Below are 18,344 nucleotides of genomic sequence, written 5' to 3'. Positions count from 1 at the left end.
GATAATTAGAACGAAGAGAGGACGTGGCGAGCATGCCTCGCCATCCCTGAGTAAACTTGATCTCTCTCTGACTGTGCTGAACTCTGTGCTTCAAAGCAGTAAAGGTATGCACCATGTGGAGATCTAGTCTCCTTTGTCCCTGATGAGCCCATGTTGGCCGACTGTGTTTGACAGCTCCGTGGCTCCTAATCTCGCTAGAAGTGGCCCGTAATGGCCATGGCGCCTGTCTGCACCTCGTGTAAGACCTTCATTTTAATTAGAGTATCAACACAGTCAGGCTGTTGAAGCTCAGACGAAAGATTAGGTCTGTACTGGATGAGCGCTATGAGTGCTAATACAGTTGTGCTAGTAGATTGACATAGTTCGGCAGCCGTTTCATGTTCTTCTTAATGTTTGCCAAATCTATTTTTGTTACTGAGCTTAAAAAAAAAATAAAAAAATCAATATTGACATTAAGTGAATGTTGTCATGTTTTTATTTGTGTTAGTATTTTTAGTTATTTTTACTTAATCAAAATAACCCAACTGCATAAATATATAGTAAATGTTTTTGCAATTATACTATTAAATAACATTAGTAAATAAATAATATTAATAAATAATATTAATGTAATAAAATTAATAATAATATGTTTTAAAAATGTATTAAATGTATATAGTAAAATTTATATATATATATATTAGTTTGATCTTAGTAGCAATAAACAAATTGGCAATAGCAAAGATTTGGCATCACAATACTACATAACATTATTATTATTATTATTATTATTATTGCATAACATATATATATATATATATATATATACATTAAATATAAATTTTATGTATATATATACATATATCACAAATAATTATTATTTTTTTTAATTTATTTAAACTTAGTAACAAGAGATTTGGCATTATTATACTAAATCTGTATGCTGTACAATAATAATAATAATAAATAATAATATATTGATTTAATGTAGTGATGCCACATCTCTTATTGTTACTGAGAATAAATAAATAAATAAATATCTAATTTAAGCTCAGTAACAATAAGAGATTTGGCATTACAACACTACATAACAATCAATTAATTGATTAATTAATTAATTACTAAATACGTTATATTAGATATTAAATATATAATGCACTATTATTATTATTATTATTATTTATTACTATTGCATAATACATTGAATATATATCACAGATCATTTATTTATTTTTTGTTATTTATTTTTTTTATTATTAGATTTGGCATCACTATACTAAGTCAGTATATAATAAATAAATAAATAAATAATTGTATATAGTATATTGATTTAGTGTAGTGATGCTAAATATATTATTGTTACTGAGCTTAAATAAATTAATTAAATAAATATTGACTATATTTAATATTAAGAAAATATGTTGGCAATAATACTATTAAATAATATTAATAGAATTAATATTGATAATATTTTTTAAAAATATTTAAATGTAAACAATATCAATCAGTTATTTTTTAATTTATATTGATTGATCTTAATAACAATAAACCAAGCAAAGATTTGACATCACAATACAACATAACATTAATTCATAACTAAATAAATAAATTATATATATGTATATAAAATATCAATTTATTATATCGATTTATATATTATATGCACTAATATTATTAAAAATATTATTATTATTGCATACTATATTTAATATATATCACAAATCAATTATTTATTTAGTTTTATTATTGCATAATACATTTAATGTCACTATTTATTTATTTTTTTATTTACATTTATTTCGATCCCAGTAACGATCAACCAATATGATTTAAAATGTTTAATTTAAAATATTTCGGTGTCATTTAGTTGCATTGCCTTTTCCAAACTGCTGCCATAGTCACAATCCTTCTCCCTCTCCCCCAATCAGTCTTCACAGTGATGGGATGCAAAAACCAAATGGTTTGCACGTTACTGTTGGGAAATCGACTGAGCGCAGTCTAGTTAGCTTAATCAGGGACAGGTCTTCCCCACAGCGCCTCCACAGCTGCTTCACGCTGTAGCAGGTGGCCAGCAGCCATTCGGGAGAAACCGCTACCCTCCAGTCTGCAGATTAACGCTCGAACACTCTCCTCTACTGCCACTGGGTAGACAAAGCACAGAACATGACAAAGCCATACACAAAGCGACATGATACAGATGGAATGAGACAAATGGACAGATGAAATACAGACATAACATGTCAATATTGACGTCATTGACAGTGCCGTAGACACAATATTGATTTACCGTAGCAAAGTAAAGACACAACTGTTTAAGCAGCTCATAGACCCAGTTTGATTAAACGTGTTAAGATACAGACAAAACGTATTGAGCTTGTTGCAATGCATTCTGGGATTTGTTTTTTTTTCCTTCCTTTTTTAATAGAGTGACATGATAGACCACTGTCTATGTATGAGTGGCTAAGTGGAAAATATGAATAGATCAGCATTGTTTTGTCATTAGCCTCCATAAGTCTGGCACAGATGTGATAGACAAACACAGGTGCAGCCACACATTTTTATGGACAGCTTTATTTGCACAGATGCATCAGATTCTCTGCAATTAAAATGAAATAAGACCAGATTAAGTGTCCCAACTGTCTTTGTTTTTCACTTGTGATGTAACGTCTACCATTTGTTCTGTCTAATGATAGGGGTCATCTGTTTTTGCTGTCTGTTTCATAATTACGTACAAGGAAATCAGCCTTTATCTATTCTAACCAAAGTGATGATTATATTAATAGACCCATTTCTGAGGAGCTAAACCATTATTAGCATTTCCATCAGAGACTTTTCCACTCTAGAGGCTTGTTATTCTTTAGGATGTGATAAGACACAATTGAACAGTGTAAAATCGAGTGTGTGCATGTTGGGGGTGAATGGTGACATGCTTCCCTGGTGTCCATGCTGAGTCATGAATAAAACATGCTAACAGAGAAGTTTGAACTCGGTGGGCTGGAGCAGTTGGCTGATTTTGAATGCTGATGATGGACCTATTATATCTCATTTATATTCAGAACGAATATAATGCGGCTCACTTTAAAAATACTGAGCTGTTGTGTCTTAAAGAACTGCTTTAAACATTCATGGGTGCTAAAGGCATTTTGTGCAAGTGTGTAAAGATGGCATTGTCAGCATTTCTAGTGGTAGCTCTCTTTGCTGTGATTTTACCCAGATGGATTGTATGGTATGTCATCATTTGTCAAATGTTCAGTAACATATTCCCCACTAATAGGCCTAACGTGACTGGAAAAAATGTGTGTTAGAGTAAACATTAAGGTAAAGTGCCAGCAACTGCATATTTCTCTTTATTTTATTTTATTTTATTTTAGGGTTATGGTGATATTGTAAGCAGGGAAAAACCTTGTATGGATGGCCAGTTCATCACAGGACTACTTTATTATATTATTTTATTTTATTTTATTTTATTTTATTTTATTTTATTTTATTTTATTTTTTTATTTTTCCATTTTATTCCTATTGTAGTGATGCTGTAAGCAGGGAAAAACATTGTATGGATGGCCAGTCCATCACAGGACGATTTTTTCATTTTATTTTATTTTATTTTATTTTATTTCGTTTTATTTTATTATTTTTATTTATTTTATTTTAGGGTTGTGGTGATGATGTAAGCAGGAAAAAAAAACTTTTATAGATTTTATTTTATTTTATTTTATTATTATTATTATTATTTTTTATTGTGGCGATGTTGTCAACAGGGAAAAAACATGTATGGATGGCCAGTCCATCCCAAGACTTTTATTTTATTTAATTTTATTTTAATTTAATTTAATTTAATTTCATTTCATTTCATTTCATTTCATTTCATTTCATTTCATTTCATTTTATTTTATTTTATTTTATTTTATTCCTATTGTAGGGTCGTGGTGATGCTATAAACAGCATCATATTTTATTTTATTTTGTTTATTTATTTTTTTTTATTACATTTTATTTTATCACTTAATTTAAAAAAAAAACAAAAAAACTCACCAGTAGCATATATTTGGTTTGTATGATTTAACTTTCTTAAATCTTAAAGACTTCAGATTGAACTTCGCAAAACTAAACAATTCACTTAAAAGATGAGTTCATGCAGGTGCCACAGAAAGCCTGTCAGATGGATCTGAAGTTCTCACTACTGTTCTCATTCTCATACTTTGGATGCCAAAAACTAAGCACTTTTATACTTTGTACTGTATTTTTCCTTAGGAATTCACCTCATGTTTACCAGACCAGGTTAGGACAAGGCCTAGAAGGAATCTGCAGATTTTTTCCCACATTTTTTGCAATGATTTAAGTAGGAATTTGAATACTTATGCAAGCATATTAAAGTTTAAGTACCCAAAATATGGTGCTGTACCTATGTGGGCCTGGTTATAACCTGAAAACCTGTTAGTATAGTAAGGAAATGTATTTTTTTTACTGTGGGAAACTGTACTTTCCTCAATCGGAAAGTGACGAACAACTCATTATAGGAGGAAAGCAAGGACGCAGGAAGCTTGAAGGAAGTGATTTAGCCTCTCACTATTGATCCTCTGTGGATAACAGAAGGTCTCATGCTTAAACAGGATTAAGAGCAAGTAAACAGCGGCGTCTTTTAGCAGGCGTCCATGCTTATCAGAGGCATTAGTTTCCCTCTGTTTGCTGCTTAATCCACACTGAGACGGCATGCCGCAGCGTATAAAGGTTGCTGTGTTTCAAGTCAGCCAGAACTGTAAGGAGGGTTTCCTGATTCTGAAATAACACGCATACATACACATAGAAAGACCATATCCATCCCTGCCAAATTGCAACCCATTTTTTCTTCTAGACTGTTATGTTTGGAAGAAAAGAGGAATTAAGTCTCTAGACGGGACTCACACATAGTGAGAATGTTCTTTGAGGGATTCTGGGAATAAAGCCTTAAGCTTAAACTTCATCTGTCAAGTTTGAAAGATGCTTGTTTTTCATGTTGTTCTTGTTAAACTCATAACGTGTGGAGTGTAAGACATGCACCTAACTTGAAAAGACAATATATTATGGGAAATGTGACTAGACCTTTAGTGTGAGTTTTTTATTTTTGATTTTATATTGTGTGGGTGAATATTGTTTCTGTCCAATTTCCATCTAATGGAACAACGTGTCAGCTGCGAATGGCCGTTCCAGCAGCTCTGTGTTAAACAGAGGGTGAAGAGGCTCAGTTTGCACCGTTCTGCTGTGTGTACTCCTCAGTGAGATGTGTCAGAGGTGAGCTGTCTGAATAGGGGCTCTGCTTCTCCCCCTTCTCCTTCTTGCTGGAGAGGCAGTGAGGCAGAACGTTTCCAGGGTTGAGGCTTTATCTCGGGGTCATGGGCTACGAGGAGGAGAGGGATTCCTATGCACTTAAGTCCTACTGAGAACCAGACAGACACACAGAAAGGGATGATTGTGGTATTGACCTCGCTGACAGAAAGAGAGAGGAAATCTACACAGAATTTCATACGGGGAGGTAAAGGTAAAAATAAAGAATAGAAAAAGAACGGTAAACTTCTGTAATGGCAGTTTTTGGGCATGCAGTTAAAGTCAAATGTTTACATACATGTTGCAGAATCTGCAAAATGTTAATTATTTTGCCAAAATAAGAGGGATCCTACAAAATGCATGTTATTTTTTTATTTAGTACTGACCCGTATAAGATATTTCACATAAAAGACATTTACATATAGTTCACAAGAGAAAATAATAGTTGAATTTATAAAAATGACTCAGATCAAAAGTTTACATACACTTGATTCTTAACACTGTGTTGTTACCTGAATGATTCACAGCTGTGTTTAGTTGTTCATGAGTTCCTTGTTTGTCCTGAACAGTTAAACTGCCTGCTGTTTTTCCAAAAAATCCCTCGGGTCCCACAAATTCTTTGGTTTTCCAGCATTTTTGTGTATTTGAACCCTTTCCAATAATGACTGTATGATTTTGAGATCCATCTTTTCACACTGAGGACAACCGAGGGACTCATATGCAACTATTACAGAAGGTTCAAACGCTCACTGATGCTCCAGAAGGAAACGCAATGCATTAAGAGCTGGGGGGTGAAAACTTTTGGAATTTGAAGATCAGGGTTACTTGAGCTTATTTTGTCTTCTGGGAAACAAGTATTTTCTGTAGCTTCTGAAGGGCAGCACTACATGAAAAAAATACAATATTTAGGCAAAATAAGAAAAATGTACACATCTTTATTCTGTTCGAAAGTTTACACCCCCCGGCTCTTAATACATCATGTTTCCTTCTGTAGCATCAGTGAGTGTTATTATTGTTGCAGTAAGCATGGTAGTGCCATGATTATCTGAAAGACATTTAAGTGGTATGTAAATACCATTATTTAAGTTAACTTTTGTTTGGTTATAAAATATATACAGATTTATTTGTTTTTTTTAATATTATATCACCCTATCCTCTATACAAGGACTTCTGAATACCATGTAAATACCATGACGCTGTCACAATATCATTTTTCAATTTTTTTTGCACATTAAAAAAAAAAAAAAAAAAAGGTAAAACCATGTTATTATTGAAGTACCGTATTTTTTTTCTATGACAATTTCATGGTGTTCCCTTAGAAAAGCATTTACTTTACCCTTTAATTTACAAAGATAGTACTACTACCATGTTGTTTTGGACACGTACTATGATTTCAGATGGTAATACTGTGGTACTTTGAAATATACCATGGTACTAAAATGAATTTACCATGTTAGTGTCCAAATGCATGATTTTTGTAAGGAAATTTACTCACCCTCATGTCATGTCATCTTTATAAAAGAAGATATTTTTAAAATAATGCTGGTAATCAAACAGTTGATGGGCCCCCCCTATTACTTTCTTTACTATGGAAGTCAATGGGGTCCAACAACTGTTTGATTCATCAAAATACTTTGAAATATCTTCTTTTGTGTTCAACATAAGAAACAAATACAGTGTTGGAACAATGTGAGGGTGCGTAAATTATGACAAAATTTTTATTTTTGGATGAACTTTTTTTTAATTCTGAACAGCAATTTGGCAAACATTCTATAAAAGGCTTCCACAGTGTTCATGTAGAGATGGTGAATTTTTGTTTCGGTTTGAAAGTTACAGAATTTGGAATCATATTGAATGTTCCAATTATCCCACAGGCTGGGATTAGTTTTAATCCTCTTGGTTATTAGTTAACATATTCTCTCTTCAAAGCTGAAGAGCTCTGATCCTGGCTGTTTGGAAATCCGAGAATGGGATCCAGCAGCTTGTGAATTAGACTCTTTACATTTCTCACAACTGATTTATTTATTTATAAAGAAAATATAGAATGCACAGTGGATTTCAGTTCTCATATGCAATACAACTAGAAACCATCCACGCTGCTCAGAAAATGACTCGCTAAACTGTTATTTTTATTATAAGTATTTGTATGTAAATGCATGTGTGTGTGTAATTGGATATATTCGGTATGTGTGCACTAATAAGTTGTTTGTGGATTCTAAAGTATTGCATCACCCAATTTCTTGTGTTTTTTTTCTCTGTATTTCATCACACCCTTACTACTGTAAGCCTGTGTGTGTGTGTGTGTGAGAGCCGGTTTGCATAAGTGGATGTAAATGCCTCAAGCACAGATCCTATCAAAGCTGTCTCTCGTCTAGAAATCAAAAATGAACAAATGGGGAATGCTGTGTTTGTTGAGACGAGCACATGGGGAAAAAGCTCTATAAGCTCTGAGATAAGAGAGACGGTTCACACAAGGTCAAACACCCTGTTAGCAGACACGCTAACAGAAACTGTCATGCTTTTGCATCCTAATGAAACCGTGTTAGCTGTTCATGTTAGCTTGACATCAGCCTTACAAATAATTTGTGCAATACACCAACAATAAAAAAAAATCTGGACAATACTGTGCTTTTTGGACGTGTTCATTTAATACAATTTAAGCAAATGATTAGTTTCCTGGTATGTTATATACAATGCATTCATCCATTCATTGTTTTTTAAATTATTTAATTAAAATATTCTAAAAATATTCAAAAAAATAATATAATGGTATATATCAAAGTAGGACAGTATCACTGCGTTACCGGCATTATACTTCTTTGTAAGGGTAGCAACAATTGCAATTTTATAGGCGCAGTTGGAGTACAGTGCAAATCCGTTTTAAAATTGTCATTTATGCGTGCAGCTCAGACCCCATCTGGCCTTGGTTCTCTGCACTAAAAGATTGCTTTGAACCTCTTCGTTCTCATTTCTTTTAGCCCTCATCTTTTAGCCCTCTTGATTGGTGTGTCATGCTTCGGCCCTGAAGCTTGCATTCATTTCCTTATATACATCATCTTCCAGGAAGGCCCTTGTCTTCAAATTACTTAGCTAAATATGTTTCCTCATTTCAGTTTGTTTAATGACCCTGATTAATTAGCAAGAGAGCGCTTTCTAATTTATGTTGTTGTTTTGCTGAGTCTAGCTTTGACCCCCGAAAGCCGTAAGAGGTGCTACAGAAGCTTTGTTCTATTGTAATGGTTGTTTTTAATGCTTTGCTTCCTTGGTTTTTAATGCATTTGTCATTTATTGTTAGTCATATGCAAAACTTATACCATTTTTAACATTAGTGTTTTGTTGATCTGTTTTAATAGGTCAATGGAAAGGACTTGTCAAAGGCGACGCACGACCAGGCAGTGGAGGCCTTCCGTACGGCTAAAGAGCCCATTATGGTCCAAGTGCTACGCCGGGCTCCCAGACCCAAACCTACAGGCCCAAGTGGGGATGCGCAAGTAGTGGACATCAGCACTCAGACGGACATCACCTTCCAGCATATCATGGCCCTCAGCAAGCTGCCTACGTCTTCACCGCCTGTGGATGTGCTTGAGCAGTACCTGCTGCCAGAGGGGTGAGTGACAGCTCCCTGGACCAATCACAGATTTTAGTTACGATTGACACCTAAAGACACATTTAAGATCTCGCAATTACATGACTGCACATAATTCAGAAGTTGCTCTACCATCCCAACTAAACTTTAATATACTTGTCAGACTAAGAATGTTTTAGCCCAAGGCACAAGATGAAATTAAGTTGCTTTCATTTATTTGGATTTGCATTTTCCCCTCACACAATATCTGTTCTCATCATCTCACTCCATGTGTCCTCAGGGTTTGTCTCTCACACGTTACTGACAGGAATTTAGTAACCAAGAGAGATTAATTTAATTATTTTTTTTCCCAACACTGAAAATTACGCTTTATAATATCTCATTTTTGCAGATGCTTGTTTTTACCTTAAGTCATATACTTTGTAAAACAGTTGTTAATTAGATTATGACTTGTACTGTCCAACATATATATATTTAAACATATATATTTATAAAAATGGGAGTCATGTAAATGTATAAAATTGATGGTTCTAGCTCTGATTGCTATTTTATTATATAGAATTTTGTTTTTATCTGAAGACTGCTTCAGTGTATTAATAATTTAATTTAATAATTTGTAATGTATTATTTATTGAATATTGCTGTAATTTATCATATGTGAGTTATATAAATTTATAAAATTAATAATTGCAGCTCTGAAATTGCTATTTTATTATATATAATTTTATTTTCTTCTGAAGTTTGATTAGTAATAATCTAATTTTTTATTTTAATATCAGTTAATTTAAATAATGAAAAATATTATTTATTGAATATTGCAGCTCTTAAATTGCTATTTTATCAGATTTATTAAGATTATTTTTTCTGAAGTTTGTTTAAATTTATTATAAATACTTTAATTTAACTTAATTATTTAATTGAATATAATTTAATTTAAATAATTAATTTATTGAATAATGCTGTAATTTATCATGTGAGTCATACAAATGTATAAAGTTGATAGTTGCAGCTCTGAAATTGCTTTTGAAGTTTGTTTTGGTTTATTATTCATAATTTAATTTAATAATTTAACTTAATATAATTAAATTTAAATAATTTAAAATTGCTGTAATTTATCATATAGCTATTCTGTCATCAACCAGAAAAGCACATATTCCAGCGATTATAGGAGTAAAATCCTACACACACGTGTTTAATTTGGAAGTTAAGCCAAACTGGTAACATTTCATAAAACTGATTTATTGATCAGACCTCAGGGTTTATTTGTTAAACACAGTCCCTCTATAATATTGTTCTTTATGGTATGGTTTGTTTTTATGTTTTCTAGACACTCTCCTGCTCATGAATACTTCGACCCCAATGATTTCCTTGAGGGCATGCAGCATGAGATAGAAAGAGAGGAGCTGGAATATGAGGTAATGCCACACAGAATATCTCTTTTTATTTCGTCTTGCCATCCTTGAAATGTGAATTAAGACATGCTGACGCCAGGCCTGATGCAAACCGTCTCCACTGATCTATTGGTGAATTGACCAACTGCATCATCCATAACCTCATATCAAGTAGCCTTTATACCCCCGTTCCCTTGAACAGATGCGAGACGGGGGTATCATTATTTACCTTTGTCATTGACTTATATATCAGTGAAAAGAGATAATTGGATAGGTTGGAATTAGACGAAGAACCGGCGTGATGGATCTGAGTGTACAATAATCATAGACAGATTGCGCTGTAATGATAGTGGTGGGCAGTGAGTCATGAGGGGTCACGAACGAGTCCATAAAGAGATGAAGTTCAGAGACTTATAGCAGCAGATGCTCTGCACGGAGCACTCTGGACGACCTCTCATTGGCCCCTGAGGGCCTCTAGGTGCCACAGTGGGGGCCCTGTAGACAGAGATCAATGATCAGGATGGGGGCCAATCTAAATGCCCAACAACTCCACCACCCTCCTGCCTTGTTTACCTTGATTAATGCTCTCCTTTGCACTTCAAGGACAAAGGAAAGAGTTTTAGATGCAGTGAGGTAGAAATACACTTGTATGCACCGTTTTCCTATTGTAGTGTAATGTTGGCAGATCTTTTGCAAATATATTATGTAATGAACTAACCAGCTTATTATCAAATATTTCCTCAATGTGGTCATAAGCAAATGCATGCTCAAAGAAAGAATCAAGGTCTGAGACATTTATAATGGACAGTTACTGCTTGGGTCAATCTCATATTTAATATTTATATATTAAAGCTGAACAGCTGCTAAGGCCCTGGAGCACAAATTTTCAAATAGACGTTATCTTTATTAACAAACTGCATATTTGTATAAGGAAGTACATTCTTGCTTAAAAACTCTTAAAAATACATTCTGTGACACAAAAACAGTATTATTTATAAAATAATAGTAGATTTGGGCATCTGCCATGACACTCGCTGTGAGAAATGATGCAAGCGCGAGTGATACAAACGGTGAAACGGTTGGAGTTCCGATATAACTAGAATATCACACTCTCTCAGCCAGTCAGATTCAGTGACCAGAAAGCACTGTTGTGTATATATAATATCGCATTCCTCTCAGCCAGTCAGATTCAAGGATCAGAAAGCACTGTTGTATATATAATATCGCACTCCTCTCAGCCAATCAGATTCAAGGACCAGAAATCACTGCTGTGTATATATAATATCGCCGTCCTGTCAGCCAGTCAGATTCAAGGACCAGAAAGAACTATTGTATATATGATATCTCACCCCTCTCAGCCTATCAGATTCAATGACCAGAAAGAACTGTTGTGAATATCAGGACCAGGACGTGTATTCATGAGATTCGCCTGTTTACATTGACTAAGACTGATAGCAGAGCATTTGTTGGTTGGTTTAGATTATGCCAGTTTTTTCACTGAGCTGTTTGATTGCTCAATAACAACTTTGTTTATGGCTGCTGCGATACCAGCCCTGTGAGAGCTGTGATCTCCATATGTATCTTGTAGATTACAGGTGTCGACACAAGACTGAATGAGACTTGGCTCGTGCGCATGTTTGTGGCAGCATGTGGATCTGTCGCAGCACTCTTTAATCTGGCAAATTATTCAAACATGTAGATCAAGACAACAGATTGTGTACATTGTTATGATTAAGCTGCTGTGTTTACACTGTTTGCAAGTTGACTTACAAATGACTTATAGTCACTGCTGTGCATTAAAATATCACACTCTTCTTTCAGGAAGTGGATTTATACAGAACTAATATCCATGATAAACTGGGGTTAACTGTGTGCTACAGAACCGATGATGAGGATGAGACTGGGATCTATGTTAGTGAGGTAAGTTGTGGCATAGAAGTAGCCGTTTTTGTGCATGCTAATGTCCGAGGTACATTCTTTAATTATTTACAGTGCCTTGCAAAAGTATTCATGCCCCTTAATTTTTTTTTTCACATTTTATGTTGCAGCCTTATGTTAAACTGCTTTAAATAACTTTTTTTGCACATCAATCTACACTCCATGCACCATAACAACAAAGCGAAAAACAGAATTATGAACTTTGCAAATTTACTAAAATTAAACAACTGAAACAAGTACATTGAATTAGTATTCACACCCTTAACACGGTACTTAGTTGAAGTGTCTTCACAGCATCAAAGCTTTTTGGTATGATGCGACACATCTGCTTTGCACATCTGCATTTGGCAATTATCTGCCATTCTTATCCTCACCTCTTTACCTCTCAAGCTCTGTTAGCTTGGATGGGGGCCGATGCACATTTTCAGTTCTCTCCAGAAATATTTGGTTGGGTTCAAGCCCAGGCTCTGGCTGCGCCACTCAAGGACATTTACAGAGTTGTCTATAAGCCACTTCTGCTGTGTGCTTAGGGTCATTGTCCTGTTGGAAGGTGAACCTTCTGCCCAGTCTGAGGTTCTGAATGCTCTGGACTGGGTTTTCATTAAGGCTATCTTTATATTTTGCTGTGTTGAGCTTTCCTTCTACTCTGACGAGTCCCTCAGTCCCTGTCACCGAAAAACAGCCCTACAGCATGAGTCTGTTGCGACCACACTTTACTGCTAGGATGCTAATGTGCAGGAGATGAGCAGTGCCTGCTTTCCTCCAAACATGATTCTTGGAATTGAGGTTCATCAGACCAGAGAATCTTGTTTCTCACAATCTAAGAATTTATTTGGTGCTTTCTTTCAAATTCCAAGTGTGTTTTCATGTGTCTTCACTTAGGTGAGAATTGAGTTTGACCACACTGCCATAAAGACCGAATTAGTGGATTTTTGCTGTGATGTTTGTCCTTCTGTATTTTTCCCCCATCTGCATATATGATCATGGATCTCAACTAGAGTGACCATCAGCTTCATGGTCACCAATCTAACCAAAGCCCTTCTCCATCAATTGTTCAGTTTGGCCAGGAGGCCAGCTATAGGAGGAGTCCTAGTTGTACCAAATGTCTTCCATTGTGGATAATGCAGACTACGTACTTATGTGAACCTTCAATGCAGCAGATGTACCTTGCTACAGCCCAATCTCTGAGCTCTACATGCAGTTCTTTTGACCTCAGGGCTTGGTTTTTGCTCTCATGTGCATTTTCAGCTGTTAGATCTTTTATGGAAAGGTGTGTGCCTTTCCAAATCATAATCATTCAAATGAATTTGCCACAGGTTAATTCCACTCAAAGTGTAGTAACATCTGCAAGTGATAAGAATGCTCCCGAGCTAAATTTCAAGTGTCCCAAAAAGGGGTATGAATACTTATGCAGTGGAATGATTTAAGTCTTTTGTTTCTATTAAATGTGCACAGTTCTTGCAAACCATTTGTACTTTGTCATTATGGTATATGGAGTGTAGTTTGATGTCAAAAACAAAAAGTTGTTTAAAAAAAGTTTAACAAATGGTTGCAACATAAACTGTGAAAAAAATGAAGGGGTATGAATACTTTTCGCAAGGCACTGTAGATTCATTGTATTCATGTATTTATCATGCTTATATTGTTTGTCACCAATTTTCCTCATTGTGCAGATTGATCCGAACAGCATTGCTGCGAAAGACGGACGAATTCGAGAGGGAGATCGAATCATCCAGGTTTGCTGCATTTCATTATTAATGTCATTTGTCTTATTCTGTCACATTTAGGCATCTTTTTATAAACAAATCTCTATTCCGCAGATCAATGGCATTGAGATCCAGAATCGTGAGGAAGCAGTGGCTCTTCTAACCAGTGAAGAACACCCAAATGTGTGCCTGCTCTTGGCTCGACCAGAGATACAGGTGAGAGACCCAAGCCACAAACACACCATTCATGCTGTTCGCCAACTTTGAAGGACTGCTGATAGCTTTTCTCCTTTTCTCTCTGGTTGTTTTAGCTGGATGAGGGCTGGATGGATGATGACAGAAATGACTACCTGGATGACCTCCACATGGATATGTTAGAGCAACAACACCATCAGGCTATGCAGTTCACCGCGAGCATGCTCCAGCAGGTACAGCAAATTAATCAGAAAGTCGCTCTTGGAGTCGGTCAGGAGGCATATCAGTCAGTCATAGCTCGGCCTGTCATGGCTTGACATCATGCACATCAATCATAATTTCTGTGTCCATCACTGAGCAGGAGGTAAAAGCAGTCAACTTTAGTTTACTTTAGGACTTTAATTTAAAAGAAAGCATGACTAGTTAAGTCCCATTTGCACCTGATATTAACATCCATTTCAGGTGATGCAATCTGAAGTGGACTGTGCAATGTACATGTGTAAACAGGGTATAGTGCCTCTTGACATCTGATTGAACCAATTTGGACGTGGTCAGATCTCATATGGCTACGCTGAATTTGTAATATAAATGCTAATGCGTTCAGGTTCAGATTTGTATGGCTTAATATTTTGTAAATGATGTGTCTTACTGAAATACGCAGTAGAAAACCCATGAAAGATTTACGTTATTTAAAAAAATCCACATTGCTTTATACATATGTTGTACTTAGGGGGCGCCATTTTTTCGATGCCATGAAATGGTTGCGCTCAGTGATTTTACCTATTGCTATTTTTACCACAACAAAACTTGGAAAATGAAATAATGATTAGTAGACCACAGCTACTGAAAGAGCTTACAAATGGCAGAGACAAGAAATGCTAGATGCCATCCTGGCAGGACGCAAACATGCCGACGCTTGTACTGATGCCCTAGCCACTGAAGGAGTTTCTCAGCACGGATTTCACTCGATATCTGAGGATGTTTAGACTCCTTGTGGGGAAACATTGATGGTACAGCATTTGGTTTAAGCTTACGATTATATATATCACTCACTGTAAGCTCTTTCAGTAGCTGTGGTTATCGTATCAGTATTTTATTTTCAGAGTTGTGTATTCTGAGTTGTGTTGTGGTAAAAATATCAACAGGTAGCTCATAGAGAGTAACCATTTCACGTCATCGAAATAATGGCGCCCCCCAAAGTCCAAAATATGTATAAAACTTTGTGGATTATTAAACTAACATAAATCTTTTATGTGTTTTCTACTACATATTTCAGTAAGAGACGTCATTTACATTATATTTAAGCCATGCATGTCTTTTTATGACAGGGGTAGGCAAGTTTGGTCCTAGAGAGCTCCAACCCTGAAAAAAAAACTCACCTGCCTATAGCCTTAGTAATCCTAAAGACATTGATTAGCTTGTTCAGGTGTGTTTGAATAGGGTTGGAGCTGAATTCTGCAAAGCTGCGACTCTCTAGGACCGAACTTGCCTACCCCTGCTTTAAGCCAATACACCTACACACTCACAAGCTTGCCTCCTAGTTGTCAAATAAACCTGCCATTTGTATATTATAAATATTGTTGATTCCTTGATGAATAGATATTGTTCCTCTTGTAAGTAACTTTGGATTTAGCTTTTTTTTTTACTTTCCCTGACCTGTTTTGTTCTAGAAGAAGCACGAGGAGGATGGAGGTACAACAGACACTGCCACACTGCTCTCCCACCACCATGAGAAGGACAGCGGAGTGGGTCGCACAGACGACAGCACTCGTAACGATGAGAGTTCTGAGCAGGAGAATCTTGCAGATGACCAGACCAGCGCATCAACCACGCTAGGCAGCCGCCGCAGGCTTGCCTATAGTCAGGACACCCTAGGCAGCGGCGACCTCCCCTTCAGCAGCGAGTCCTTCATTTCCGCAGACTATGCGGATGCGGATTTCTTGGGTGACTTTCCTGCTGACGAATGCGAGCGGTTTCGAGAGCTCTTGGAGCTCAAGTGCCAGATGCGGAGCGGCAGCGGTACCCCAGAGCAGAGCTTGTTCTGGCCCAGTGGCGGCGTAGGTGCCGGACAGGGCAGTGTTGGCGAGGAGGGCGTTGATAAAGAACTGGAGCTTCTGAATGAGGAGCTCCGCAGCATTGAGCTTGAGTGCCTGAGCATAGTCAGAGCACACCGCATGCAGCAGTTGCGTGAGCAGTGCCGCGAACAGTCCTGGATGCTGCACAACAGTGGCTTCCGCAACTATAACACAAGTGTGGATGCAAGACGCCACGAGCTAGCAGACATCAGTGAGCTCCCAGAAAAGTCCGACAAGGACAGCTCCAGCGCGTACAACACGGGAGAAAGTTGCCGTAGCACGCCACTCACGTTAGAGCTTTCGCCGGACAACTCCTTGCGGCGTGGAAATGAAAATCAGGCGGAAGCCGGGGCAAGTAGTGGCACCTCAGGTGCTGGCAGAATTCTTAAACCTCTGCTGTCACCCGTCCAAGAGGCTTGCAGCCCCAACAGAGGTCGTCCGACCTCAAAAGAGTCTGAGGCTGGAACCCAGCCTGAAATCCGAGAACGCAAAGGTGGTCGCCATGCCCAGCCCCAGTCACCCTACAAACACGCCCACATCCCGGCCCACGCCCAGCACTACCAGAGCTACATGCAACTAATACAGCAAAAGTCAGTGGAGTACGCCCAAAGCCAAATGAGCCTTGTGAGCATGTGCCGGGACCCGGTCGCTTCTGCCGACTTGGGACCCAAGATGGAGTGGAAAGTGAAGATCCGCAGCGACGGTACGCGCTACATTACCAAGCGGCCTGTCCGGGACAAGCTCCTGAAAGAGCGAGCCCTACGGATCCGAGAGGAGCGCAGCGGGATGACTACAGACGACGATGCCGTCAGCGAGATGAAGATGGGACGCTACTGGAGCAAAGAGGAGCGCAAGCAACACGCCGTCCGTGCCAAAGAGCAGCGTCAGCGCAGGGAATTTATGAAGCAGAGCCGTATGGACTGTCTGAAGGAGCAAGTGAGCACCGCTGAAGACAAGAAGGAACTCAACATCATTGAACTAAGTCACAAAAAGATGATGAAGAAGCGGAACAAGAAAATCTTTGACAATTGGATGACTATCCAGGAACTGTTGACCCACGGTACAAAGTCCCCCGATGGGACACGAGTATACAACTCCCTACTGTCAGTGACCACGGTGTAGGCTATGTAATGTTCTGTATATAGGACACTACCGATTGGGGTAGACAATCCTGCCTCGTTCAATGCGGCAACATTTGTAAATAGGAAATATGAATGCCTTGTCTGAAGGAACTTTGAAAAGGTACAATGAGAGTCTCAGAACGATGGATTTATACAAGTGACCAGAACGTGTTTTCTTATTTGCTCTGTTCATTTCTATATTGAGCTTGTGGTTTTAAATATTCTATTTAGGAACTGATTCATGACCATTCGGCCTCTTTAAAGGTTTTGGAAAGCAAAAACAAAAACCATCAAGCATTGAAAACGTCAGCATTTTTATTTTCTTTCAAGTTTTAACTAACAGTCAGCAGTATTGTACTTTTTATGCATACATATTGCTTATTAAAGTAACAGATATTTTGCTTAATGGTCATTACAGAATATTTGACAGATGTTATTATATACTTTGCAGATTGGGTTTTACAAAAATAACAATGCTTTACAAAATTTTAAAGAAAAGGTGCTGTTTTTCCTAAAGCTCATATTTTACACAGCTACTGTTACATTAGACATGCATCAAAGCGCAGCCATTTATTGAAATCTAAATCTGTTTGTATTATTGTTGATATTAATGTCTGTTGTAGACAAAAAGCCTTTTGTATAGGTCTCCATTGTATTGCAGCAAGATAATACAGTTTAACAAATCATTAGTTAGAAACGCAATTTGATGTCTTGTAAAATGAGAGAAATAATAAATTATTGTTTTATATTTGATGAGCTTTCAAAATATTGTGGTGAGCTTTTTTTTTTTTTTTCTCTCCAGTATGTTGTTACTAAAAAGGAGTGTCAGTTTGGTTGGGAATTTCTTCAAACCAATTTAAAAGCACAAAGGGTTCTGCAGATATGTGTGTGTCTGTCTGTTCGTGTCTAAGTCTGTTAGGGGGTTGTGGGTGGATAGTGTCCACACTTCACTGACCACTCGACCTCAGGGCCACTGACCCAGCCAGGCCCCTGTTTCTGCTTATCTGTCCCCAGCTGTGTGTAGCTCTGAAACATAGAGCTCAGGTCAGTGAA

General features: G+C 36.9%; 1 protein-coding gene across 5 annotated transcripts in view; it reads left to right on the top strand.

Moving 5' to 3' along the window:
- The window catches only part of pdzrn3b (PDZ domain containing RING finger 3b), a 104,463-nt gene extending 86,420 nt beyond the window's left edge, over positions 1-18,043 (top strand). For all 5 annotated transcript variants that reach the window (XM_051113210.1, XM_051113209.1, XM_051113213.1 and 2 more), the window contains 7 exons: positions 8,633-8,886; positions 10,193-10,280; positions 12,078-12,176; positions 13,868-13,930; positions 14,015-14,116; positions 14,212-14,328; positions 15,766-18,043. In XM_051113210.1, coding sequence (XP_050969167.1) covers positions 8,633-8,886; positions 10,193-10,280; positions 12,078-12,176; positions 13,868-13,930; positions 14,015-14,116; positions 14,212-14,328; positions 15,766-17,292 — 2,250 coding nt within the window. In that variant the 3' untranslated portion in view covers positions 17,293-18,043. The remainder of the gene's footprint in view (positions 1-8,632; positions 8,887-10,192; positions 10,281-12,077; positions 12,177-13,867; positions 13,931-14,014; positions 14,117-14,211; positions 14,329-15,765) is intronic.
- Positions 18,044-18,344: the final 301 nt, after the last annotated feature.

Source organism: Labeo rohita, chromosome 6, assembly GCF_022985175.1.
Source record: "Labeo rohita strain BAU-BD-2019 chromosome 6, IGBB_LRoh.1.0, whole genome shotgun sequence".
Classification (NCBI taxonomy): domain Eukaryota; kingdom Metazoa; phylum Chordata; class Actinopteri; order Cypriniformes; family Cyprinidae; genus Labeo; species Labeo rohita.
The sequence above is the reverse complement of the archived record's forward strand: the minus strand, read 5'-3'. Positions and strand labels throughout refer to the sequence as shown.